This window comes from Otolemur garnettii, unplaced genomic scaffold (genome assembly GCF_000181295.1).
Source record: "Otolemur garnettii isolate 467f Iridium unplaced genomic scaffold, OtoGar3 scaffold00027, whole genome shotgun sequence".
Classification (NCBI taxonomy): domain Eukaryota; kingdom Metazoa; phylum Chordata; class Mammalia; order Primates; family Galagidae; genus Otolemur; species Otolemur garnettii.
This window is the reverse complement of record NW_003852422.1, coordinates 4,173,718-4,201,474: the sequence shown is the minus strand read 5'-3', so window position 1 is coordinate 4,201,474 and position 27,757 is coordinate 4,173,718. Positions and strand designations below refer to the sequence as shown.

At 37.5% G+C, this 27,757-nt stretch overlaps 1 protein-coding gene across 1 annotated transcript in view; it reads left to right on the top strand.

Annotated features, from left to right (window-relative positions):
• Positions 1-27,757, top strand: part of ZNF407 (zinc finger protein 407) — a 431,185-nt gene that overhangs the window by 242,625 nt on the left and 160,803 nt on the right. The window contains exons 5-7 of the mRNA XM_003788395.3: positions 9,231-9,397; positions 13,405-13,488; positions 22,551-22,671. Coding sequence (XP_003788443.1) covers positions 9,231-9,397; positions 13,405-13,488; positions 22,551-22,671 — 372 coding nt within the window. The remainder of the gene's footprint in view (positions 1-9,230; positions 9,398-13,404; positions 13,489-22,550; positions 22,672-27,757) is intronic.

The following is a 27,757-nucleotide window of genomic DNA, read 5'->3' as shown; positions in this document are numbered from 1 at the left end:
TAGAAATTATTTTATTTATTGAAATTTAATTTAAATCAAGTCGTGGTAGTATGTGCTTGTAGTCTCAGCTATTTGGGAGTCTGAGGTGAGAGGATTGCTTCAGACCAAGAGTTTAAGACTTGCCTGGACATCACAGAAACCCCATCTCAAAAAAATAAACAACAGAAAGGAAATTTCATGTACTATAATTTGAAGATTTCATGAAGTAACATTTTGGATATGTAATGATGCTTACTGTCCTGTAACTAATACCAATATCTGAGAGTGGGGTTATAGTATTAACACATTTAAATCTCATATATTATGGTTTTAATTCAGATACTGCTTAGGATAAGCATATTGTCTTTGGCTTATTAATTTTTTTCAGAAAACTACCTCTTTTAAAGTATATGATTTTTTTTTTTTTCCTGGAGAGTTGGATGTGGCTGAGATTGCTGGTAAGCAATAATTATGGATTTCTTCTTGTTGCTGTTTTAAACAGTTGTGAAATAGTTCTTTTGATTTAATATTTATAGAACACCAGTGAGCTAGGCTGTGGTGCTGAATGATGTTGTGCTATCCCCGGTGTTGTACAAAAACTTCAGTGCATACCAGCAACAAAAGTTACATTGTCCTCTCGAGGCTAGGGGCTCTCCATGCGGGCACTTGCTGGTTCCTCTCTCTTCACCACTGTGACTATCTGATGCCAGGTGTTGCTTCCAACCTGTGGCATATGAGGGACTGAGTAATATTGCTCCTGGAAAACCAGATCTGTCCGGGACAGAGGATTGGAATCATCTCTTCTTTGGAGATCAATGGTGGTGTTTTTAATAATGCATTAAATGTATATTTTATTGGTAAAATTTTATATAGTAACACTAATGAAACATTTTCTTGACATACTATTATAACACCCTTATTATAAAGTATTTAGTATGTCTTTATATTCTATACAAGTCATAGTTGAGGTATGATAACTTGTCTAATTGGAACAGATTTTGTTCATATATTCCAGTTCTATTTAATATATTAAAATTTAAAAAATAATAATGTAACGAGAGTTGTTTATTTTTTGTTTGTAGAGACAGAGTCTCACTTTGTCACCCTCGGTAGAGTGCCGTGGCGTCACATAGCTCACAGCAACTTCCAGCTCTTGGGCTTAGGTGATTCTCCTGCCTCAGCCTCCCGAGTAGCTGGGACCACAGGTGCCCGCCACAATGCCCAGCTATTGCCTGGCTATTTTTCTGTTGCAGTTTGGCCAGGGCCAGGTTTGAACCCGCCACCCTCGGTATATGGGGCTCGTGCCCTACTCACTGAGCCACAGGCACCGCCCTAGAGTTTTTTGGGTTTTTTTTTCTTAATTTGTGCTTTTTACCTTTTTGTAAACCTGTCTTTGGTCTTATTGGTAAAATCCATCTTTGTTATATTTCTTAATTCATTTTGGCCATCTTAAAAGTTAGTAAAACATTTTCCATTGATATGCAATTGAAATGGTCAGAGGTTATCAGCTCTCTGAAATAACATTTTAATTCTATGTATAGGTATGCAGCTTAAAGCATAGACATCTTGCTATAGCTAACATGCTGTTTGGTACATTACTTGGTCAAATGTGAAAATAATTTCATTATAAATCTCAGATGAGGGCATTATTATCAGAGATTTCTTCCTAGACACGTGGGTATTTGTGGACTGTATACACATGCACTCTGTTTAATCATGGACACCTACGAAGGATCATGCCACAGTTAGCTGCTTGGGGAATTATAGTCAAATAATTGTACAAAGCAAGCAGTAAAGAGAGAGAAGAAAGAAACAGAAACAACAAAAGAAAGAAATGAACGAGATTCGTGGTTCCTTCTACCACCTTACCAAAGCCAAACTTCTTTGGTCCTCAAGACCATTTTTGTCTGCCTTTAGGTAAATTGCAGTGCTTTATCTCTCCACCCCTCCGCCCATCCATGTGGGGCCACTGCTCAGGGCCACTGCCTGCTGCTCTTCCCTTGCCAGCTGGAGGCCTCGGTAGCTGCTGCCTCCCTCCTGTCAGTTGACTTTGTCCTGCCTCTGTCCCAGCATAAAGTCTTCTTTGCCTATCTCAGTCTATGGTCACTGATACGGTTTCCTGAGCATCTTTTGAAACTTTTTTTTACAAAGTTGCAAATAATATGGTGTTCTTGTGTTTGGTTACTTCACTGATATTATTCTTAACCATTGAGTCATAGTCTCCTTTGGGGGATGGGAAAGAGCTGTCTTTCATCTACAGGTCTGTACATAGCATGGATCATTGCTAGACACTCAGTCCCAATACATAATTTTTATTGGTTGATTGCTATAAAAGTAGCTGAACTGTAGTAATTCGAAGATTGTAAGAACTGTGTTGTAAATGTCCAAAGTTTAAAAGTTAGTTAAGGTATTTGGGATGATGGTGTAAGTAGGAATTGAAATGCATTTTCCCATTTTAGCTTAAAATATGTTTGTCAATAAGAACAATAATTTAAAAGAGTTTCTCTTTTTATGTTCTTTGAACAGTAAAAATATTAGTCCCGTATTAGTAACTACTATTTTAACCTTCCATACATAAATCCAGTGTTTTTTTTTACCTAACCTGCAGCAATAAAATTTCATTTAGTTCAGACTAGAAGACTGTAACAATTTAATATATGTCTTGTTCTCCAGGACTTGACTTCTGTGGTTAGTTAAAATTGTTTCAACTTTCCAAGCCCTCCAGCCCTTCCATACAGTTGAAAGGGGGTAGTTTTGAAAAGCATAGGGCAGCCTCTGACTGGGAATGGGTCTCATATGCAGTATAATTCCTTCCACCTGTTCTTCTCAGGTTGGCAGTTTTAAAGTCTTGCAAGAAACACGATCAATTTCAGAATCAAACCAACTTCCTAAACACTGAGAAAGAGGTTTAGTAAACCTTTGTTTGCCAGCAGCATTAGATTTGAGTTCTTTTACCTGTATAGACGGGGGTGTTTGGAGAGACAGAGGTGGGGATTTGACCTGTCAGCTAAACCCAGGGTTGGCAAACTAAGCCTAAAGGCTAGATCAGGCTTCTGCCTGTTTTTCTTTTTTTTAAAATAAAGTTTTATTGTAACATAGCCACATTCATTTGTTTACATATTATCTGTTCCTGCTTTTGTAGAGTTGAGTCACAGACATTATGGCCCCCAAAGTTGAAAATATTGACTATCTAGTTTTATGCAGTCTCCCAACCTTACTTCATCTAAGATGGTATTGTGCTGATGAGTACTGGATACAGAACACATGGTGTTACAGGGAAAATTCCAGCTAAACTTAATATGATGGTTTTGCTTAGGCCAGAGTTTATGCTCTCTTTGACAAAGAAAAATTATACAGCAATGAGATTTTGAAAGATGAATTTAAATCTTTGAGGGCACAGCAGTTGTAATTCTTGAATGATTTTCTTTAGAATGAGTCATTCTCTTGGTTCTCAGTAGACTGAGGCAACCTGGGGTTAATATTCTGCTTAATGGTCCTCCCAGAAGTTATTTTGACAAAACCCTTTTCAACCCTTGGATTGAATTGAAAGGGCCAGAAAAATATGTTTCACAGCTTTTAGAACCTGAGTGATATGTTAAGAGGTTTAAAAATGACAGGCTTCGGCATGAGTGAGGTTAAATTTCTTTTCCAACTAGTTAATGAGGATCTAGCCTGTTAATTAGGCTAATTATCACCTGTTCAGGGCAAAAATGCACTCAAGACTCTTGGCTTAAGTAGCTGGCTCCCCTGTGAACTGTGTAAAAGCCCTCAAGGGAGGTTTTCCTGCTTTCATCTGGAAGCCATACTGGAGCCTTCGGAGTTGAATTTAGTAAATGAAACCTTTCTAATCTTAGGTCTTTGTGGCTTCATAATGTAGGTTATGCTCACACTTTACATGTAGTCTGAAACAGGCAACTCTCTAAGTGAGCCTAATTTAAATAATCCAGATATTTGTATTATCATGAAATACTTTTGGTTCCAGGATATAGCTTTGCCAATTGAGGCAAAACTTTTATTTTGTCTTTGTGTACACACACACAGACGTACACCCAAATACGCAGAAAGAGGTGGTCAAAGATGACCTTACTGTTTTAATACAGTTATTGGCTATCAGTATAGCTTTTTAATTATTCAATTTTGAGATAATAGTGTGAGATTTTTATTTTCCATGCCATTTATAAAATTTGAAATTTTATAAAAATAAGATGAATATGATTACGGTGGAATAATCACATTGGAATACTTACTGTGCTTTTAGGGTCTGTTTTGCATAAAAAGGACTTTTAAGTCTAAAAGCGATATTGTATATTTTTACTCGGATGTTTCCTTGGCCGAAAGACATCTCACAGTTATGGTGTTTAGAAATTCAAGATTTCTTGAGTTTCTTGATTTTGCTTTGCTCTCCTTTGGGGCACGTTCCATCATAAAATGACGGTGTGAATTAGCTGAGCGCTGTGTTGTGGGTGCTGTTCAGTATTTGTCTCCGTATGCATTTTTATGTACCGTTTGGTCAGAAAGTGATTATTTTTCAGTTATATTTGTAGCACTATAGAAATTCATATAGTAACCCTACCAAAGACCGCATCATTTTCATTTGATCTCTTAATGTATTACATGATTATTAAATTATAATCATTAAAGAAGGAGGCTTTTATTCCAGAGAAATGGCCAGTACATTGGTACTATTTGACTAATTTAGAGATTGTTGAAACTGTCATTATTACAGTGGGCAATTTTTCCAGAAATCACATTGTACATTGCATTCTTTCCACAGTTCTATATGTATTGTTTATTTAAAATGACAATAAAGGTTTTTTCTTTTTTACATTTCAGATTAATATGAGGGCACAAATAATTAGGTTACAATGTTTGTGTTTGTTGGGCTAAGTCCCTGTTGTAGGTGTGCCCTGCACCCAGGTATTTGTCATGTACCCTTATTTTGTGCCCGTTAGGTGGGAGCACACAATCCTCCTCTCTCCTCTCCTATGCCCCCTCTCCCCTATTTGAATTGAAGTGAGTTTTTGTCTTGTGTGGACGTGTATTAGTTTATCTACTGGCTTCATGTTAGTATTGAGTACACTGGATACCTGCTTTTCCATTCTCATGTTACTTTACTAAAGAGAATATTCTCTAGCTCTACCCAGGTTAATACAAAAGATGTAATGTCTCCATCTTCTTTATGGCTGAATAGTATTCCATGGTATACCACAGTTTTTTAATCCATTCCTAGGTTGATGGCAGTGGGGTTATTTTCACATCTTGGCAATCATAAATTGAGCTGCAATAAACAATCTAGTGCAAATGTCCTTATGATAAAATGATTTTTTTTTCCTTCTGGATAGATGCCTTCTGGATAGATGCAGGATTAAATGGGAGGTCTATTTCAAGTTCTTTGAGGATTTTCCATACTTCTTTCCAAAGAGGCTATATTAGTTTTCAGTCCCATTGGTAGAGTAAAAGTGTTCCCTTAATTATGTTTTTTAATATCAGTTTAGTTTTATAATAATTTTCTATGCCAGTTAACATCTTTCTGCCACAATTTTGAAAGATAATGATGCATAATTTTAAAAACATTTGGATAAGCTTTACCTTGTTTTTATCAAAATCTTACTTGTAGCTCATTGGTGTGCTTTTTGCAGCTGTAAGTTTACATGGTTTATTGATTTGACAAAGAGGGTCTAAGGAAGAAAAGGCCAAATGGTGAGAGAACTGGGACCCTATGCAGCCTGAACAACCCCCCTGTTGCTGCGACACCCATCCCTCCCATTCTGATTCTGACATGTGATGAGATTAAGGAAGGAACAAAACTCAACTGTCCATTCAACTCATGCATGAATCCAATTCATGTCTAAAATTATTCATAAAACACACTGGGCACCAGGCACTTTTCTGAGCATTGCAGAAATAAGGGTAAACCAAACACCATCATATTCTTTGTGTGCTTGGTTGGTTGCTTTTTCAGATTGTAATCTTTCCGTGGTTGTCAGGTACTAGTCTTTGTATATCCTTCAGCTGATGTGCTATACCACTCTCTTCACTAGCGTATATTTGCAAAAGACCTCTTTTTAATATACTGCAAATATACTGCAAATTTAGTTAAGCAAGAAATTTCTCATACCGTGTTTCATACCTGAAAATAAGACACTGTCTTATATTTATTTTTTCTCAAGAAGACACACTAGGGCTTATTTTCAGAGGATGTCTTATTTTTTATTAAGTATAATACAACAATCTACATTTATTCAAATACAGTTAAGTCATCTTCTGGAACCTGACAGGGAGCCGACCTTGGTGGGGCTGGCTCTAGTGATGCATGAACTCCTTTCCCCTAGCCATTCGCACATGTGCAATAGGATGCCTGCGACCACGGTTACCACATGTGCACCCGTGCAAGCACAAATGACTAGGAGAAAGGAGCTGTGGCAGATAAAAGGTATTTCAGTCTTCCTTACCACTCCACGCCCAAATGCATGGAATGGCTGTGCAGTGTATCATTGCTAGGTCTATTATTGGGGTAGGGCTTATATTTAACAAGTACATAGAAATCCTGCTAGGGCTTATTTTGGGGGTAGGTCTTATTTTGGGGGAAACATGGTAGAAGACCACAGTTTGGGGATAGGAGAGCATTGGTAACATCTTTCCAGCCTACTTGTAAGTCATGGGCTCTGCCTTGCCTCGGTAACTGGAGGATCTGCACTGCCAGGTGGCAAGGCCCTGCCCCGCCCTTTTGCCTGTCTCTGACCCTCCTATCCCTGCCTGCTCTGCACTCCTGACCTCACCTGTCTTTCAGTGTCTATGTTATATGCTGCTCTGGGATGCCTTCTCTTGTCTGTCCCAAAACAGTAATTACTTTTCTTTTAAATTTATGATGATATTTTGCTTTTTCATTTTGGTATTGAGTTTATTTTTGTGAATGATTTTTCTCATTTAGTTGCCTGCAATTTCCTTGAAAATCAACTCTGACTCCTTTTCCTTTGATTTCGCTGTTCTATCTAGAACATGTTTTGGGATAGTAGGCCTTCAGGGCTCCCTTCATTCCCTAACTTCTTGGGACCACATGCAAGATAAACCCCACATTAAGCTCCAGTTCTGTCCTAGAGACCCTCACAGTGGACTTTCTGAGGGTCCCAGTGAGGTCCAGGATACCTTGTATGATGAAGGACACTTCACTGACTTATGTCAAGGCAAATACGTTAGAATATTTGAGACTCAGAATGTGTATAGTTTCAGGAAACACCCCATTGATGAGTATGTCTTAATCTTTATAAGGACAGTTTACATAGGTAATATTTTCAGTTCTTTTCAAAGTACCATGGCAGGAGCTTAATTGTTTTCATAAAGCAAATTGTAAAGCACATGAGGTTTTCTGAAAGTCAAGTGGTGGTCTTAGTTCTTTGTTATCTGGCTTTTGTCATTTCACGACAGGCACTAAGCTTTGGTTTAACATTTTTATTACATACGAATAATAGAGTACATATATTGAGGTTTCATAGATGCAATTTTGTTAAATGTACATCATGGTAGATTTTAAAATGAGGGATTTATTTTGTCATTCATAAAGTTGTAATACAGTGTGGAGAAACTATTTGTTAAATGATAGCATCTACTTAACCTCCTTATTTATTTCTTGTAGGAGAAGGTTAGATTCACAATAAATACATGAAGAAATAAGTAGATAGGGGAATTTATCTTAGAAATAAGATCCCTGTCATGGTTTTGAAATGTTAAATGCATGAAGACCCGTCAAAGAGATATACGGACATGATATTTTTTTATAGTGCATTTCGAAGTATTTAGTTATATTTGTCATTCTCTAGTACCAGCAAGCAATGATCAAATGACATAGTAATTTCAAAGTCAGTGTGTATTAATGGATGTAAATATAGTGTCTCTTTACATGTATTATACAAATAAATAAATTGCTAATTTTAATATTGATGAAACACTTAAGATATATGGAATTTCCTAAATATTTAATGTTTTTATTTCTATTCAAAAATCTAACTTTATAGAAGCAACTATATAGAATAAAAGAAGAAGGATTTTTATAAAGGCAGTTTTATAATTCAGTCTATAGCAATTCAGGAAACTGAATTATTAATTTGTTACAGTAATTCACATTTGATTCAAAATAGGAAAGTTAATTATTTAGACTTTGGGAGTTTTGGTAGCCCTTATGGGGTTAAGGAAATTTGTGAAATCATGGCTGAAGCCTCTGTATGAAAGTACATACTCTTCATCTCCTTTTTTATACCATAAGTTAGAACTCAGCTATTAGAATCCCACACTTTTGATTGTAGTGACTTCCTGAGAGTGGAGCCCAGTTGATGTGGTCAGCCCAAGTCCACAGTCTCACAGCGCTTCTCTGCTTAGTGAAGTATTTTAATTTTGATTATTGGGTTTCAATTTGCTTTTATTTGACTGTTCATTGCTCTGAATTAATTAGCTGGACAATTTTTTATTAGTCACAGGGATTGCTTTAAACTCAGTTGTATTAATAAAAGGTAAATTTTGGTGATGATTCCACCAATGCAGGTGGAAAGCAGCAGGAGAGCCGCAGTGCTGAAGGCCTTCTGTGGCTCACGTCCCTTGTCATGAAAGGCATTACAAGCTCCCAAACTGTGAACTAGGAAACTGAAAGATTTTCTTGTATATTTTTTTGTTCATAGAGGAAATATTGAGGTTTATTTTTCACAAATAAATAGATTTTCTTCTTAAATCTGTAGTTATGATCTGTTTTTGTTCCTATCAAAGGAAGTGTTTCTGAACCGATGTGTTTCCCTAGAAAGAGCCCTGGCTCCGGAGGCACCTTTGGGCCTTTCCTTTTCCTCCAGGAGCACATGGGCGCTCAGAGCGCGCTGCTCCCGCCCGGCAGGCAGCAGGGCCTGTCGCAGTGGTCCAGTATGGATAGCATTTCATTTAGCCTCTGCTCTGACAGCCCATGCCCTGGATAAGTGGTGTAGGCCTGTACAGGTGAAATCTATTCTCACTTTTGCCTCAGGGGTGACTGGACTGTAACAGAATTTTTCAAACCCGTTGGGCCCAACCGCAAAGCAGAGAATAAATGGCTGAAGTGCCAGGCCGCGACAGAAAAATCAATGCCTGGTTATACAGACATGACAGACCAGGCCTGCAGTTCTGCTCCCAGTGTCTGTGTGCGCCACACTGCAGGGCTGCGACTCGCTCTGGCTGGGGCCTGTGGTGCTGGTGTGCAGGCCATGCTTACATTGTTTTCTTTCTCCTCCTTGCAGGAAATTTACATGCCACTTATGCGATAGAAGTTTCACAGAGAAGTGGGCCCTGAACAACCACATGAAACTCCACACGGGAGAAAAGCCATTTAAATGCACCTGGCCCACCTGCCACTACTCATTCCTCACAGCCTCTGCCATGAAAGACCACTACAGGACGCACACAGGTGTGCCACCTTCCCGCTGGGAGCCTGGGGGTGGTGGTGCCTTAAGTACCTCCATGGTAGTTGATGGCAGTGGTGCCCTCTAGCACAGTTTGTGTAAGGCTGTGGTAATTATATATTCAAAGGTGTGGTATCATTTTTGTTACCTTTCAGGGATAATCAGGGTAATCTTAAAGTGACATTTTTATCTTTTTGCATGTGTGCAAATGTGTTTAAATGAAATAAATTCATATTTAGAAGCTCATTTATGTTTGTTTATATATTTGTGTGTGTTTAAACATGTCTTTTTAGAAGTTTATAGAAGATTATTCGGAGACATTAACTTCTAGAGGAGAACTGGTCTTAATATTTTGTTAGGTAGGATATAAACTGAATTCCATAATATTTTTGAATATTATTAAATATTGGTTTTATGTACTACTTATGAAAATTTAGACAAAAATTCAACTTCACATGCATTTCTCATTAAAACATTTAACTGTATAGAGTTCAAAGTAATTGATAGTAAAATAGCCCTGAGCATAATTCTGTGATAGGCATGGTACTGAGAACTCTTGATTTGGGCCTTCAGAGATGTGTGTTCATTAATACCCTGTTGTTATATTCTGTGTTTATGACTTGTTTTCATTGTCTTAGTGGGCCCCAAATTTCTTGCAAGCTCATACTTGAGTGCTGTCCTTATATCATTGTATAGATGTGGGCTAGTTTTTTTTTTAGTTTTAATTTTTATACTTCTCCAAATGTATGTTTCAGGGAAAAGAATAATAAATTTTAATCAGCATTTTCAAGTGTTCTTCTGATTGCCAAGAATCCCATATTATTGTTAGAAATTACAGGTTAAAAGTTCTTCTGAAGCAGTTTGTGGGAAGCCCAGGCCTCCTTAGCTTCCTTGACAAGGGTGTTGACGATTTAAGGTCTCCAGCCTGCCCTGAGAGATCACTTATATCGAACAGCAGATGAAAAGCCAGTGCAGATGTAATTTATCGTTGGCGTTTCCTTCTAAAGAATAATTGTGGAGACTTGGCTGGATCAATAATATGGATTTTTGTTGTTAGGTCTTGTAGTCTGCACCATAATGAGAGATGGGGACAGTGGCTGTTTTCTAATAGAAAATAAAGGATTAGTTTCCGTGTCTTTCTGTATTTGAATGCAAAATGGCACACTTGAAACTAATTCAAGTTGTTACAAAAAGAAGCACCCCATTATAGCTCTGTTATCATCTAAATATGGCATATTAAATTAACCCCCTCTATATTGAGTGAAATATTACATTTAGCTTTTTCTCAAGAAATTTTTTTCAAAAAATACTGTTTTCCCACTGATCAACTGAGCCCCTCTCAAAAAAAAAAAAAGGCAAGTGAAAATTGAATTTAGAATGAAAAACAAATCAAGCCGCCACCAAGGTAAATATGACATGCAATACATTGGAGACCAACATCCTACATAAAATGCTGCACATGAAAAAAATCAAGGTCACTAATGTATCTAGAATCAAAACACATGGAAAATTAATAATGGTGTCTTTGTATCTCTACATATCTTAAAATAGGAAGGGAATTTCCAGCCCAACTATGTGTGTGTGTATACTCATACTGCTTCTCTGCATATAAAGAATAGAAATCTCAGGATTCTTCTATGCTTGTTAACATTTTATTTTATTTTATTTTATTTATTTATTGAGACAGAATCTCAAACTGACGCCCTGGGTAGAGTGCTGTGGCATCATAGCTCACAGCAACCTCCAGCTCTTGGGCTTAAGCGATTCTCTAGCCTTAAGCTGGGACTACAGGCGCCCGCCACAACGCCCCTATTTTTTTTTTTGTTGTTGCAATGGTCATTGTTTTTTTTTTTTTTTTGAGACAGAGCCTCAAGCTGTCCCCCCGGGTAGAGTGCCGTGGCATCATGCTCACAGCAACCTCCAACTCCTGGGCTCAAGCGAGTCTCCTGCCTCCGCCTCCCAAGTAGCTGGGACTACAGGCGCCTGCCACAACGCCCGGCTATTTTTTGGTTGCAGCCATCATTGTTGTTTGGCGGGTCCGGGCTGGGGATTCGAACCCACCACCTTAGGTGTACGTGGCTGGCGCCTTAGCCGGTTGAGCTATAGGCGCCGAGCCGGTCATTGTTGTTTTACCTGGCTCAGGCTGGATTCGAACCCACCAACCTCTGTGTATGTGGCCTGCACCCTACCCACTGAGCTATGGGCGCCACCTACTATACTTGTCAGTATTTTAATTTATATGAAAGATGGGTGTCACAGAGCAGTTCATAAATGATAAAAAGGAAGAATGCTTCTCTTAAACTCAAGTCATTAAAATGCTCCATGTTCATTAAACATGTTGCTAGCTGGGTGATAGGGCCACAGTGTCCCCACATGCCACACATGCAGATGGATGCTGAGAGACACCGTCCCACCACAGGAGGCCACACCTGTAGAGCCGGGATGGGGATACACTGGACAGGACAGTTGTCTCAGCACAGAATAAGCTGTTAATATTAGCGAGGAAATTATCTTTTGAGGTTAGAAAAAGTCTGCTTTCATTGTTATTTAATTGATAATACTTGTTAGAAAGTTTAAATGAGTGTTCATAATTAAACTTTATTCTTCAGAGTCCATCTACTCTCTTCTTTCTATATTGAAACCAGAGAAACCTAAATGATACCAAGGAATAAGTTTAACTCAAAAACAAGAAATAGAAACAGTGACAATATTTAAATTCAGCTTTATCTTTATAAAATGAAAGTGAACATTTTAACACATCCTTTGGAAATAAGATTAACATGATTTGGTTAAAACTTTATATGTGTTCATTCAAATTAGCAAAACTGATAATGCTCTTAAGTAAAGGAAGATTTTTGAACATTAAAGTTATTCTACCTTCCTAAATTTGATTCATTATGACTATTAGAAAGCAATTACAGTTTTTCCAACACCACAAGCTAAATCTGTGTTATGGTATACCAGAACATTTTGGAAGAAAGACTGACTCTGGAAAAACCCTTGAAAGACTTGTTGAATTGAATGTCTAAATAAGCTAAGTAGATAAAGATAGGTATAAATGATCGGGTTTGTTTCTGGAAAAATGTTTTATAATTTCACGGAGTCTCTCTGAGGTTAGCATTGTTATTCTATCTTGCCCTTCTTTGCGAGTCTTATGGGATGAACTGCCTGGCTGGCCAGCTCTTACTGCCTAACTATGCTGCAGTAGAAAGCTATGTTACATTTATAAACTGTAGGGCAAAGGTTAGCGTGTGTAAAAATGCTAAAAAAAAAAAATGAGCATGTGCACACTTTTAACAAATACTAAGTCTGCCAAATCTGAGATTTCCAGTCCAGAGGTATCATTAAAGATAAATAATATGAGTGGTTCATCAATTTCTTTAGCAATCCCTAGACTTCCTTTTCTTATGCCATGAAAGTTTGAGAAACATAAGCAGCTATTGGTACTGAGCAATGTCGATTTTATTATTACTTGGGGTTTTCAGTATGATCAAGGAAACCATTTGATTCATATTATTAAGAAAGAAGTTACTAAAGAAGACTCTGATACGATCAGGTAAAGCTAATTTGATATCCTTAAGATGTTAGAAAATTCAGAATGTTTTATTTAAGCAGAATAATATATACTGTATATTAACTATTCCAAGCAATCTTTACTCAGCTCAGAAAGGCCAGATGTATGGGAATTGTAAAAAATCAGAATATGCATAAAAACTGTTCAAGTGCATAAAGCAGCCCCATCTGGAAGACATCTACCAGAAATGAAGTTGTACAAAACCATTCCATTGATAATAAAGCTAATTTTTATGGGTCTGACAAGTATGTAATTATGTTCAGTGGTGCTTTTCAGATTTTATCACAGTCAATAAACCGCAGTGGTAATTTCATTCCCATTTGACATATTTACATGGAAACATTTGATTGGAGGAATTAGTAACCCTGAAAGCCTTGATAGATATGTTTTAATGATCTGTGACCTCTGCAGTCCCTCATCTGTTTATTGTTGCAACAGGCGAGAAGTCGTTTCTGTGTGACCTCTGCGGCTTCGCCGGTGGGACCCGGCACGCCCTCACCAAGCACCGCAGGCAGCATACAGGTCAGTACTAAGCCTTCCCGTCCTCCGCAGAGACAGAAGCAGGACATCCGACACCCCAGCTGTGATTCTTGACATCATTCATTGAATTTTCATAATATCTGGGTACTTGAGGGTCTACAGAAAATTCTGGTTGAATAATATAAAATTTTAAATTGTCTATTTTTATTTATTTCAAAAGTAGACATATTATATATTTCAGGAGTTAGTTATCCTCGGGGAACTCACCTTGAATAGTTGAAAAACAACATTTTCTCTTCCAAAGCCCAGATGTAGGAGGCTATTTTCTCTGTAGTCAAGTCTCTGCCTTGGGCCTTGTGGGTGGGGACTGGGGAGTCTGGTCTTCCTCTCAGTCATCCTGTCTACCCACCTGTTACCTCATCGCCCACCTCCCTCCTTAGTTCACTCTGTGTGTATCTGCTGCTCTCCCTCCCCTCCCTCCTGCCCGTCAGCCCTTCTGACATTATATAGGATTATGGAATTATGGACAATGAAGAGGATTTTTTTCCCTCCATCATATGTATTCTTGGTGATTGATCAAAGTACAGGAAATCACGTGATTAGGAACATGTAGGGATGAAAAGTGTTAAGAATTTATCAAATTTTATACCCTATTGATCCAGTTGCTTTTTTAAGTGATGATTTTCCTAATTCTCATGTATGTCTGCCTGGGCCATGCTGCTTTATGGCCGTTGTTTCCTGCAGGTATTAATCGAAGCACTTTTCATTGTCAATGTGTGCTAGTCAGATGACAGGTCACATGCTAAGAAAACTGGCAACTAAATGCTGTACCTTTTTTTTGAATTCCAGAACAATGTTTGAGTCTGGCAGTCATACTCAAAATAGTATGAAACTACAGTACATAAAATATATTATTTGAGGTACATTATGGGTCTTGATATGTGATATTTAACGAGTTACCTACATGTGACATCATTACCCAATGTGATTATTTGCAAGATCAATGAAAGTTAATGCTAGTCATTCTTTTTAGATCTTGAGTGTATATGAATGAAATTTTCATAAGGGATAAGAGTTACTAAGTCAAAGGGAAACTTCCATTGGTTAGCATAAAGTATAAACTTAACATTGAAAGCTTAAAATTCCATTTAAAGTTTGTAGAAGGCACCTGTGCACACACTATTTTAATCTACTGACTTAAGGATTCACTGTAACAGATAACAGGAGGGGCCCAGTTGATGGCAGTTGTTCTGACCGCTCTTGTGGAGAATTGGAAATACTATGGTAATGGTGTGCTTATGAGGACTTTTTTCCTGTTTTCAGCTTACTGGTGCTTGGGTTGTTACTATTTAATTGTCACTGTAGCTTGCTTTGTCCCAGTTGGTGAGGCCCAGGAGAGTGACAAACTCCGCTTCTGTGTCACCTCTGCCAGTGGGTTGTCCCCTCTCCCCACACAGTGGGGCATCCATGCTGTGAAAGTAGGCGTTCCAGGGGGTAGATCGATCAGGACGCCTGCATTGAGCTGGCACAACTTTATATTTTATGTCAGGTCCAGAGGCTCCTTATTACTTTGCTATTAACTTTATACTATATAGGACAATGTCTCACAGACAGAGGTATCTATCTTTTTGGCATTTATCTGCCTCTGTGGCACAAATCAAACATGATTCTTTAATACCAAAGTCAGTTCTTAAGACTGTTAGCTTCAACCAAACAGCTTAGTGCAACTCAGTCTGGGCACTTAGCTTTTATGCTGGATTTAAAATATTTAAGCGACACACAACTTTTTCCCCCAAGGCCAGACTTGTATGGTGAGTTTGAAATCTGTATTTCTCTGCCATATTCCACTTTGACATGGTTTACCTTTTTAGCACACAGTACCCACGCAAATTACAATCAACCTGGAAAGGATGGGTATCAAAAGTGTTCCAAATGGTGTAAATAATTGCCCGCTGCAATACAGACTGTCTTGGGGGCTGACACAAAATATCTTCCATTCTGAGATTTACTTTTATCACCTGTCAGGGACCCTTGATTCAAGGGCACAGGAGCAAATCCTTACATGTAGTTGAAGAGTCTTGGCCGGCTTAATAACCACCGGCCCGCCCCAAGGAATGCGAAGTGTTTCCATGAGACGTGGTCAGCCCGTCTGACAGATGGCTGACACACAAAAGGACACTGTGCAGTGTCGACAGCCATTCTGTGTTCCCTCTCTGTCCTTCCTTTATTCTTCCATCAGTGAAGTAAAATATTCCTTAATGGTTATTGTGGCCAAGATTATTACTTGTAAAGGAAGCATGAAAAGCAACACAATTTAAACTAACATGCCCTGTGATGATATGAAAGAGAAGGATAGAAGGAAAAGAAGTTGCCCTTTTACTCTGATTTTTTTAATAGGTTATACATAGGTAGCTCTGTCCACTTATACATTACATTGTTTAGGAATAGTAAATATCTTTCGCATAGATTCAGTCAGCCTTCTGGCTTTGGGAAGCCGGAATCAGAAGCACTAGTCCTAGTATTCTCCAGACTGTGCCCTTAACAGTCCATATTCCTCATCACGCAGCACTTGTCTCACTGCAGACAGTTAACACATGTCAGGCATCCTGAAATTCGTCTTTCAAATTTGTAGGATTTTCTTTCAAATTCTACAGTCTAGAATTTGGGTTTATAATTTTAATAATATAATGAGAGTAACAAACGCAAACCCCCTATATTTCTGTAGTATATTTTCCTGAAGAAATTACCTATAAATGGTAGAGAAATTACCCATTTCACATTAGAGCAATAGTGTTAAAAATCAATGAGTTACAAATCAATTATTAATTATGTATTTGAATAAACTGTAGTTTATATAAACTGACGTGGGGTTCTTACTCTGACAAGAGCCCAGACCTTTGTGAATCTCCTTAGCATTGAACTTTATGTAGCGTAATATTTTGTAGCGTTATGTTTGACCTTAGTCTGTATATAATTCAGAATTTTCTAATATATTACAATTTATAGTGTGGCCAAGGTAAACATGAAATGACAATTTTTAATTTTCCTTAGTACTTAATATGAACTATAGATAATATAAGTGGCATTCTTCTCTGAAAGTATTGTTCTTACATTAAAATTGCAATACTTAAAAATGCCGTGATAGTATAAATGAAATAAGCTATATAAGCACGTTTTCGAAAGAGCTTATGTTAAACTACCAAACCAAGAATATTAAGTTTGGGATCTTTGATGACCTTTAATTTGATCAGTGTAGGGAATGGGGTCCATGATGGTCCCCTTTCACCTCCCTTCATATATTTGCCAAATCCATGAATAATGGATAGTTTTAAGTTATCAACTGAGGCTATTCAGTACACAAGAAAATAGTGAGTTATGATGCCAAAACATTTTCCAAACATTTAGGTTGATTAGAATAAGGAGAAATCAGAATGCATTTGTGAGTTAGCATAATGGAGAAAATGTTTCAGTTGCTTGGCCACTCAGTATTTTTTTTTAAAACAGGCTCTTACTCTGTCATTTAGGCTAGAATATAGTGGCACAAACCTAGCTCACTGTAACTTCAAACTCTTGGGTCAAGAATTCTCCTGTTTCAAACTCCCAATTTCCTGGGACTACATGTATACTTCCGCACCTGGCTAATTTTTTTGTATATTTTGTAGGTACGGGGTTTTAATGTTTTGCTCAGGCTGGGCCAGACTGTTGGACTGGAGCAATCCGCCCACATCAGGTTTCCCAAGTGCTGGGTCTATAGGCATGAGTGACCTTCACCCGCCAATTTGAACTCTTAAAACTCTCCTAATCATGATAATATTGCATTTGCATAAAGATGGACAGATTAATTGAATAGAACAGAGTCCAAAAATAGACCTGTGCATATATTTGTCAATTGTTTTCAAACAAGACACCATACTTTGATATAAATCTAAAAAAGGATACACAAATCTCTCCTGTAGAAACCTGAAAACATTATTGGAGGAAATTAGGAAAGACCTAAATTGAGTGATATATCATGTTTCTGGATCAGAAGACTTAACATTATTAGGGTTTCACTTCCTCCCACATTGAACAATCAGATCCCATCAGCCTATTTTTTATGAAATTGATAGTCTGATTTTAAAATTTATGTGCAATTGCAAAGGTCTGAAATAAACAACACTGAGAAAAAAAGAGCAAATTTGGAGGACTTATAGTCCTTCACTTCAAGGTTTATTATAAAGCCACAGTAACCAACCAAATCAATCTTGTATTGGCATCAAGATGGACAAATACATCGGTGGAATAGAATAGAGATTACAGAAATAGACCAGCACCTGCTTAGTCAGTTTTTGTCAAGGGAGAAAAAGCAATTTAGTCTTCTCAAAATATACTATTGAAACGATTGGATAGTCATGTGCAGTAAAAATGAAAGTTGATCCATATTTAATACCATATACACAAATTAACTCAAAATGATTATAATCTAAATGTAAACTTTAAAACTATAAAACTTCTAGTCAAAAATAGGGAAAAATCTTCATGACATTGTATTATCAAAAATGTATTTTGATAGAACATCAATAGCTATAGCCATAAAAGTAACTTAAAAAATTATAATATGGAAACTTCATAAAGTAGTATCTTCCCTTCAAAAGAAACTATGAAGAGAATGAGAGACTGTCACAAACAGAGAGAGTAAGTCTGAGCCGCAAGGCTTGTGAAGGACATGCATCCAGGATGCATGATGAAGTCCCCAAATGAAACCTGGAGAAAACAACCAGTTAAAAAAGGGTCATAAGGTTGGCCAGATACTTTCTAGAAGAATACACGTGTGGAACGTGAGCACGTGGAAAGCACATCAACATTCTTGGAGAGGTACAGATTTAAAGCACCATTTATATCCAATGTTTGTAAGGATTTGGAGCAACTGGAACTTCCATATACAACTGACTAGAATGTTTAATGGTCAAACCACATTATAAAACAATCTGGCAGTTCCTCAAAAAGTGAAGTACATTCCCACTGTATTACGCAGGCATCCCCTCTGGGTCTTCACCCGAGAGGTAAGGAGATGATGTGCGTGCAGTGACTGCGTGTGACGGTTCATGGCAGGTTTATTTATTGTACTCGCTGTCCATGTCCTTAGATAAATGGATAAGCAAACTTGGTAAATTCGCACAATGGGATGCTATCAGCAGTGAGAATAAGTAATTACAGTGGAGCAACATGAGTGTGTCATGAAACAGTTACGCCAAGAGGAAGAGGCCAGACCAGAGAGAGTGCGTGCTGTGTTTGTCCATGTCCATAAGTCTCTAGAAAATGCTCATTAACAGACAGCAGCAGAAGGCATGTGTGTGATGGCTTGGAGATGGCGTGGGTGGGGTGCGCATGGGATGAGTGGGGTGCAAGGAGTCCTTTGGGGGTTAGGATTGTGTTAATTATCTTGATTGTGCTGGTAGTTTCATCAATAATAACACTTACCTAATGGTGTATTATGAGTATGGAAAGTTTTTGTGTGTCAGTTAACCTCCTTGAATCTGTTAACTTCCTACAATCTACCGCCTATGGGCACTCGGGGAAGATATGCATCAGGTTACTAAAATCATTACTGGTATGTGATTTTTGTCCAGACCAGCGCTTGCCTTTGTCCTTCTCCTTTCCTGTGAACTGCATTTTGACCGTGGTGTGTGGTTCCACTGAGTTAAATGAACAAATACAGTTCTTGTAATGTAGAAAACATTTTCAGATATGCTTATGTGTGGATGTTTATGTGTTTCTATGATACAGAATATTCCTGTGTCAGAGTTGAAGAGATTGAACTATTTTCCTTTAGTCTTACACAATATGAAGATCATATATCACTTCTCAAATGAAAGCAAAATCTGCCATCATCATGAAAGTGAAATTTCGTATAAGTCAGCTTGTTACCATTGAGTTGTCTGTACAATTTAAGTTTCTTGACCAGAGGTTTAGAAATTGAGAACAAAGAGTCATCCGAGCAGACCTTGGGTGGCTACTTGATTGGGGCACTATAGACGGGATTTGTCCTCGGGACAAGTGGCTGCAAGAGACAAAAGTCCTTTTCAATTCAGATCTTTGCTTTGTATATACTCTTTTTTTTTAATACAAGAATAAATCAAATAGAAATATTTCCTGTCAGAATCTGTTAAAGGATATCTTTATGTCACACTCGTGGCTATGCAGAACCATTAATTCTTTCTGTGTGCCAGCTGTGTATCTTTTTAATGGTCTGCACTCCTGATGAGCCCGGCTCTTGTGCTCCGTCTTTCATCTTTGCAAGAGCCTTGTTTACAATTACCAGTGTTTAGGCAGTTCTGTCAAAACAATGATAAAAGCAACTGGTTATTGAGCACTCTGTGCTAAGTGCGTGCTTTCCATATTTTTTGTCATCTTTAATCCTCAAAATTACCCTGCATGTTTGGTGGTATTATCCTCTTGATCTTGCTCAAGGGGTCTAATAGGTAGCAAGTGAAATATGGCAAAGCTAGGGTTGGAATTGAAGTTCATCAGCTTCACCCAAATACTGTACAGTCCCTCGGTGAGAGGTAGAATACTACCAAAGAAAGGAGAAGTGTGTGATGCAGTTAAACGTGATTTCAGACATGGGTAAGCAGTGTCAGTAAATAGAGAATATACGGCACATTCTACACATTCTGATTTTTAGGACAGAGGTAGTTTTGTTGCTAGTCAAATTGATGTAGAGTAATCTTAAACTAAGATATTTCATTCCTTATTTTCTAAATAAGTCAGTATACCTATAAAGCTATCAGAAGAACACGAAACATAATAAATAGCAAGCAGAATTATTGAACATATGTAAAATTAATCCATCATATCAGGAAAATAAACTGAGAAAAATGTTACTGTGCATTAATTGTTTTTAGAGGGATAGGTCTCCTCTAGAGTCTAGACCATTGTCCGATGCAAATATATTGTCAGTTATACATGTGTAATTTTCTGTTTCTTGGTTTCCATATTATTTGTTTATTTTTGAGACAGAGTCTTACTCTGTCGCTCTGGGTAGAGTGCTGTGACATAGCCCACAACCATTTCAGACTCCTGGGCTCAAGTGATCCTCTTGCCTCAGGCTCCCAAGTAGCTGAGACCACAGTTGCCTGCCATAATGCCTGACTAGTTTTTCTATTTTCAGTGGAGACAGGGCCTTTCTCTTACCCAGGCTGGAACTCCTGTTCTCAAGCATTTCACCCACCGTAGCCTCATAGAGTGCTTACAGGCATGCACCACTGCACCCATCCCTGGTAGCCATATTAAAGAGAAAAGAAAAAGTAGCAGACAGGGGCGGCACCTGTGGCTCAGTGGGTAGGGCGCCAGTTCCATATACCGAGAGTGGCAGGTTCGAACCTGGCCCTGGCCAACGGCAACAAAAAATAGCCAGGCATTGTGGTGGGCACCTATAGTCCCAGCTATTCGGGAGGCTGAGGCAAGAGAATCACCTAAGCCTAGGAGTTGGAGGTTGCTGTGAGCTGTGACACCACAGCACTCTACTGAGAGCGATAAAGTGAGACTCTTTTAAAAAAAAAGAAAAAACAAAAAGTAACAGACAGAATAATGTTTTATAATATAGTTTATTTAACTAACTAGATACAAACTATTATCATTTCTACATGAAATCAACATAGCATTTATTCACAGTACTTTCTTATAAATTTTGTACTAGGATTTGCAAAGTTGATATATATTTTACAACTTTAGACCATCTCAATTCAGAAGTTAAATTTTCATCTCAAATACATAATCTATATTTAGATTTGATAAAACTTACATTTCAAAAAGTAGATTCACATTCTCAAGCTGTTCTGAACATATTTAAGCATGTTTTCAATAGCGGATTTGAGTATCAGTTTTTAAGTTTAAATTTATATTAATTAAAATTAAATAGTCATGTTTCAAGTGTTCATCAGCCAGAGTAGCTAGTGAAATTAAGAACCGCTAAGAGTTGATGATTTTTTGAATTTGTATGTCGTATGTCTGTGTGAGCAGGATGGTTAAGGAAGAGAAGGGTGTCAGAGGAACTCAGTTCATGATACCAGTATGCTGCTCCACTCCTGTGTCCTGTACAAGCAATTCAGGTTCTCCAGGATAAGACGGTTCTGTGTTATAGTCGTGCACCACATGGTGAGGGGTATTTTGGTCAATGACAGACAGCACATTAAGTGGTGGCCCCATAAAATTGTAGTACTGTATTTTTAGTGCACTTGTGCCATGTTTAGATATGTTTAGGTACACAAATGTGCCATTGTCTTGCAGTTGATGAGGATGTTCAGAATAGTAACATGCTATACAGGATTGTAGCCCAGGAGCAACGGGCTGTGCCGTACCTGTGGCCTAGGTGTGTAGAGGCTGCACCATCTAGCTTTGTGGAAGTTTTCCTGAGGATGCTCCCAGGTGATGAAATCACCTCAGGGTGCATTTCTAGGAACGTTTCCCATCATCAAGCATTGCCCGGGGAGCCCGTTCTCCTTTCTCCCTCCCTCCCTCCCCATCCCTTACAGCTGTGCAGGGTTAGGAGCGTACATATCAGAATATGACGTCACTCCTTCTTTTAAACATTTCTTTGAAGCCTCTGTGGCCTTTATTCAACTTAATGAGCTAATTTTTTTTAACTTCTAATACTTTTTTAAGTGGTACCTATTTATAGCTTGATTTTTTTATTTTGTTCAGATTTGGCATTAGGATTTTTAATAAGTTTTATGTCTTCAAATTGTCTCTCTGTTATATACCTTTCCATGGTTTTAACCTCACTGAGATTTTTATAAGTGCTCTGATGTAACAAAATTTGTTAAGTGATTTTAAATACTGTGCTATACCATACCTGTCATTTTAATTTCTATTTGTATAAAATAGATTTTAACTATATTACTTACACTAGGCTTTATATTCTAAAAATAGAAATAAAAATCAGTGATATCATGTAATTTTCTGACTCAGAATAAACATTCAAATACATCAAATGTGTGGTGTCTACTGAACTATATGCTTCACATTTCACAGAAATAAGCATTTTAAAATTGTCAATATCTGGTTCAGACCTCATTTCTAGATGTCATTGTCACTCATGTGTAACTTTTCTTTGTATATTGCAGGAGAAAAACCTTTCAAGTGTGACGAGTGTAACTTCGCCTCCACCACCCAGTCCCACTTGACTCGGCACAAGCGGGTGCACACTGGAGAGAAGCCCTACCGCTGCCCCTGGTGTGACTACAGGTGAGGGCTGCTTTCAAACGGTGTTTATTCCACAGGGTACGGCCGAGCAGCACCCACCACCACTGGGCTGCAGGCTGGAGTGGGCTCCCATGCCAGCAACGGGAGGCAGCATACTTTCAAGCATGATCCATGTAGGAGGTTGGAAGTTCATTCTTGTACCTAATTTTAGGGGCTTTTTCAGTAGACTTTGTTAAAGTAGTTTTAGGTTCACAGTAATTGAGAGGATGGTAGAGAAATTTCTCACATATCCTCTACCCTCACATGTGCAAGGCCCCCCACTATCAACACCCCCAAGAGCGGCACGTTTGATACAACTGATGAGCCTATGCTGACTTCCTTACTACCCATGGTCTGTAGTTTAAGAGTCACTCTAGATTGTGTCCATTTTATGGGGTGGGACAAATTTATAAGGATAAGTACCTACCATTATAGGTTTATACAGAATTTAATTACTGTTTAGTACATATAAAAATACCCTAGCTTTAAGGATATTATGGGTGACTAAATATTCATAAATAATTCTAATGCACGTTCAAACAGGTCAATAACTAGGCCAGGGAATTGCATAGATAAGGATCATGTTGATCCCAGACAGTGTCTTCCCAGAGCATCTCATCTGTGGTGTAGACGATGGTAAATTATTTCAAGGACAATGTATCTTTTAAATGTATGTATGTTACATTCTAAATGGGTGAAAGGGGAGGACGCCAGAGTTTTCTGGCAGCCCAGTGGCATCTGTCTTAGAAGGCCTGAACTGGATAGTGGGAATCTGCGTCCTGGAGCTGACGCTCTGCACTGCTCCTGCTACACACAAGACGTGCTGCAAACATGGAGAGAATGTCTTGAAATGCAGCCCACTTTAGTTGAATATTAGAATATGTACCTTAAATCTGAAGCCTTCTTTAAATAGTAGATTTCTGTATTTCTTTGGCTCTAGCCTGTGCATTCAGCAAATATATTGCCATAATCTCTATTATCACCCACATTATTGCATTAAGTTTTATGTGAAAGGTCATCGAATAGTACAGAGATATTACAGATATATTTCATTCATTAATTATTTATTCATTCAACATTTTATGTATTCTATCTTTGCTTAACACTGGATTTGTGTTTCTTGGAAATTTGGTAAAATGGTGATTCAATTAGAGGCAGGCATAGAAATTCTAAGGTGCTAATAATGTAGATTCTTTAAAAAATAAACATTATTGAATGTACACTTTCCTCATTAAAGGGACCATGCTGTGGTTGCCTTTCCTGTACAATACACCAAAGCAATTAAAAAGTTATAGAAATTCCCTTTAATTATCATACTTAGTTTTTGTAATTATATCTTTCAGTCTATACTTTATGCATAAGGTTTTAGTTTTATTGTTTTGAGAGAATTTTTTTGCTTCAGTATAAATTTTATTTCTTACACTTAATCATGTTTCTGTATAACTATGATTTTCGAACTTTTGTTTTTAAGTAGCAGAACTGTTGGTTTGAATACGGTTATATAGAAAACTTCACATATAAAATAGCTAAAAGTGGTGTTTACCCCGTAGAAGTAGATTGAGTCTAGTTTATTTACTTACTAAAACAGTACAAGATCTTAATGAGACTGTTTTGACCTGCAGAACTTTTAAAATGGGGGAAGTTATTGACAACAGTTGCTGATCAGCTTCAGCCTTCAGTCTCCGCCTTCCTCTTGACACAGCCCCAGGGAGTAGGAAGGAGCACAGGAGGCGTGGTGGGGTCTGGGCTCAGAACTTAGTAACTGTGTTGCCTGAGCCAGACTGTTCACTGGTAGGCAGACTACTGACTAAAATGCCACTTTCTCATTTGTAAAACATGGATTATTAATGAAGTGACCTCATGGGATCGTGATGAATAGTAGATAAGAAATACATTGAAGTTGCTTTAGCCAGAGCCTTGCGCAACAGAGTCCCTTGATGAACAATGACCTTTCTTGTTGTTGTCATCCCAGGTGACAATTCAGCATGGTTGCAGATCCTTCCTGACCTTGTAATCTCAGGACACTGTTCAGTGTGGTGACATAGGAGTTTCAAGGTCCTGAAGGTCTTCAGTGTGTTAAAATTTTATTTATACTACATGGCAGGGTAAATTTTTTTTTAAATAGTTTTTGAAGTAGTTAAAAATATATTAAATCCAAAATCAATTGTTGGACAATTGTTCATAATACTTTGCAGTTTCAGAATGCCTGGTTTGAAAACTGCTCCTGTGTAATACAGTTTCAATACATGCATCTCCTCAGGTTATATTGATTGACAATAATCAATTTATTAAGTTTTTAGGCTTGTAGGCTGTTTTCAGGTTTTTACGCTGAAAAATGCTTGTGCCTAAATCCTTGTGCAAATTCATGATTTTTTTTTTCTTTTTTTTTTTTTTGCAGTTTTTGACCAGGTCTGGGTTTGAACCTGCCACCTCTGGTATATGGGGCTGGCACCCTACTCTTTGAGCCTCAGGCGCCACCCTCATATTCATGATTTTTTAAAATAAAGTTTTAGAAATAGGCTTTTGATAGTATTACTGGAAAGGCTACAATTTGATTTTTTCCTCCTCTGATCAGTATTGTGCTTTGTTAGACTCTTTTTGTACACGAACACATTTCAGAGTATTTCAGGCTTCTTGGCTTTGACAGTGTATTGTACTTTTTGCTGAGGTTAAGGTTGTGTTACTTGTCCCCTGTGCAAGTTACCTGCCTGCCATAGAGTCGCTTCCATTTGTCCTGCCTTTGAGCCGGCTGAATCCCATCCCCATTAGACCTCTCAGGTACTGCCTTAAAAAGGAGATGGGGTGTTTTGAAATATTAACATATTATTCCTGTAACTGTGAATTAACACTGAAGAAAAGTAAATGCAGTGATAGCTATCAGATTTCCTTTTAAATGCTGATATCCCTTATGAAAGTGTGATTTTTATCTTTAAGACTTGAATAATTTGGATATTGAAAGTAAATAGTTTGAACTTCACGTTCATCCAACAATTTTACCACTTTGTGTACATATGGACAGATTTGCTTTTACCAGTGAACAAAAGGCAAGTTAGCTTTCACAGGAGTCCAAAAAACTTGGCAATATGAGGTTATTGTGGAAGTTATGGACTATGAAATGCGGAAATTAGAACAGATACTTTTATTTTCTTGTTGACTAGGAAAAAAATAAAAATAAGCATATAGTTAAGTTCAAGGAGATTGTTTTGTTTGCAGTGAATAAGAGGAACAAGATACTTCACCATAAATTCCTCCTATAAACAAAGGAAATGAATTCTTTCTCAGGGTAAATAAATTTGGGTGTGTATGATTTCTGCATGTTTAATATATCTTTATGACGCTCACAAATGTCCTAAGCGGACATTTATTTTCTTTATTTACTTTCATATTTATTTGATTAGTACCTTTCCATAATATTTTAATGCTCAGAATATTCAAATATTTTTTTTACCATTTACTTATTTATTTGCTTAGTATAAAAAGATAAAAAATAATTCCTGTAGAGTATCTTTGTCATTATTAACACTTATTTGCAGGTAAGTTACCATCATTAGAAACTGAAATATTATTTAAATTTCATTTGAAAATAAATTTTTCATTTTATAAATTGAACATTAGTGGAGAAATAGTAGCAGTTATAATTATTCATGAAAAATGCAAATATAGATTTGTTTACAAAAGAATTTCATAATTGGTCTTTTGAACCTGGGGCTATTTTTCAAGTTTGCATTATTAATTTAGGCAATGACATCTCATTCTATTTAGATGTAAACATATACTCTTTTTCTTTAGCTTTTACTGTCTAAAATATCCAAAAGTCTAATCCATTACAAATCAGTATATTCTATCATTACTCCAAAACTTTTTCACCATTAATTGCTATTCATTATAATTTCAGAGAATAAGTTTAGATTCATAGCATGCTGGCCTACTTTATTATTTGTGCTGTAAATTCTTTAGATTTATTTCTACCTTAAAATGGTAACAGTTTAACATTTTTCTATATCTTTATTTTCGTTTGTGACATATTGTGACCTCTATATCGAAAGAATAAAATAGAGAAAACTTTAACATGTCCCCCTAAGTACCTCTTTAGCAGTGTGAACTCCGACTTCCTGGGAGGATTCGTCTGTATCAAATGTATTTTATTTAACTTCCACTTTGGCCTCCGCACTTGAGCAGAGCTTCACTAGTGTGGCTGCAGACGGGCTTGGGTTTACGTGCAACTTACCTTCCCACAGGCCTTCTTTAGGATTTATGGGGGGAAGTACAGTAAATGCATATTAAACAGTAAGCCACTGCTAAGTCATGAGCAGAAACACAAAATACTACCAGCAGTATTAAAAATATTGAGGGTAATCCTACATTGCACCTTGAGTGTTATTTGGTGTGTTATAGGAAATTAAACCTTGCAGCCAGACTCTGTGGGTTTCATCATTAGTTCACTGTGTCCCCGACAATGAAGTTGGGGAGGAATCAGTGTACCTTAAGCCTCCTTTGGGCCATAGTTTCCTCACCTTTGTAACTGTGTAAGTACTCTAGCCTTGCATGCTCTTTAAAAAAAATGTTTTTTACTCCTCTACCTTTTTAAACCTGTTTTTCTTTTTTCTTTATTACTTGAGCTCACATGCCTGCATAGAAACACTGTATCTCAGGGAGCTGGGAATAAAATCCACAGTTCACATCTCATACTGAAGATTCACCTCATCATTTTGCTAAACTTGTAGAAAACGCACTTTGATTTTTTTTTCTCTACTTGATGGCTGACTGAGCTTTTAGCCAGTGTTTCCCATAGAAGTCATTGACACATTAAAGTGGTTTTTGATCTCAAGAGACTTCTCTTTTCTTTTTTGGGTGAGGGGAAGTCAAAGGATATTTGAAGTAACATCTTAACTCAGAGAGTGACGTCTCAGCTGGGAGCTGCTCACATTTGGTGATACTCCCCAATATTCCTTCTCTGTTACTCATCTGAATGTTTTGTTTAGTGTTGCTACATAAATTTGGCGAGTTTGTACACATGGGACTGGAGCAGGGAGAATTTGTTTTTTATTACCACCATTTGAAATTTATGTGTGTATTCTAGAAAATTTTT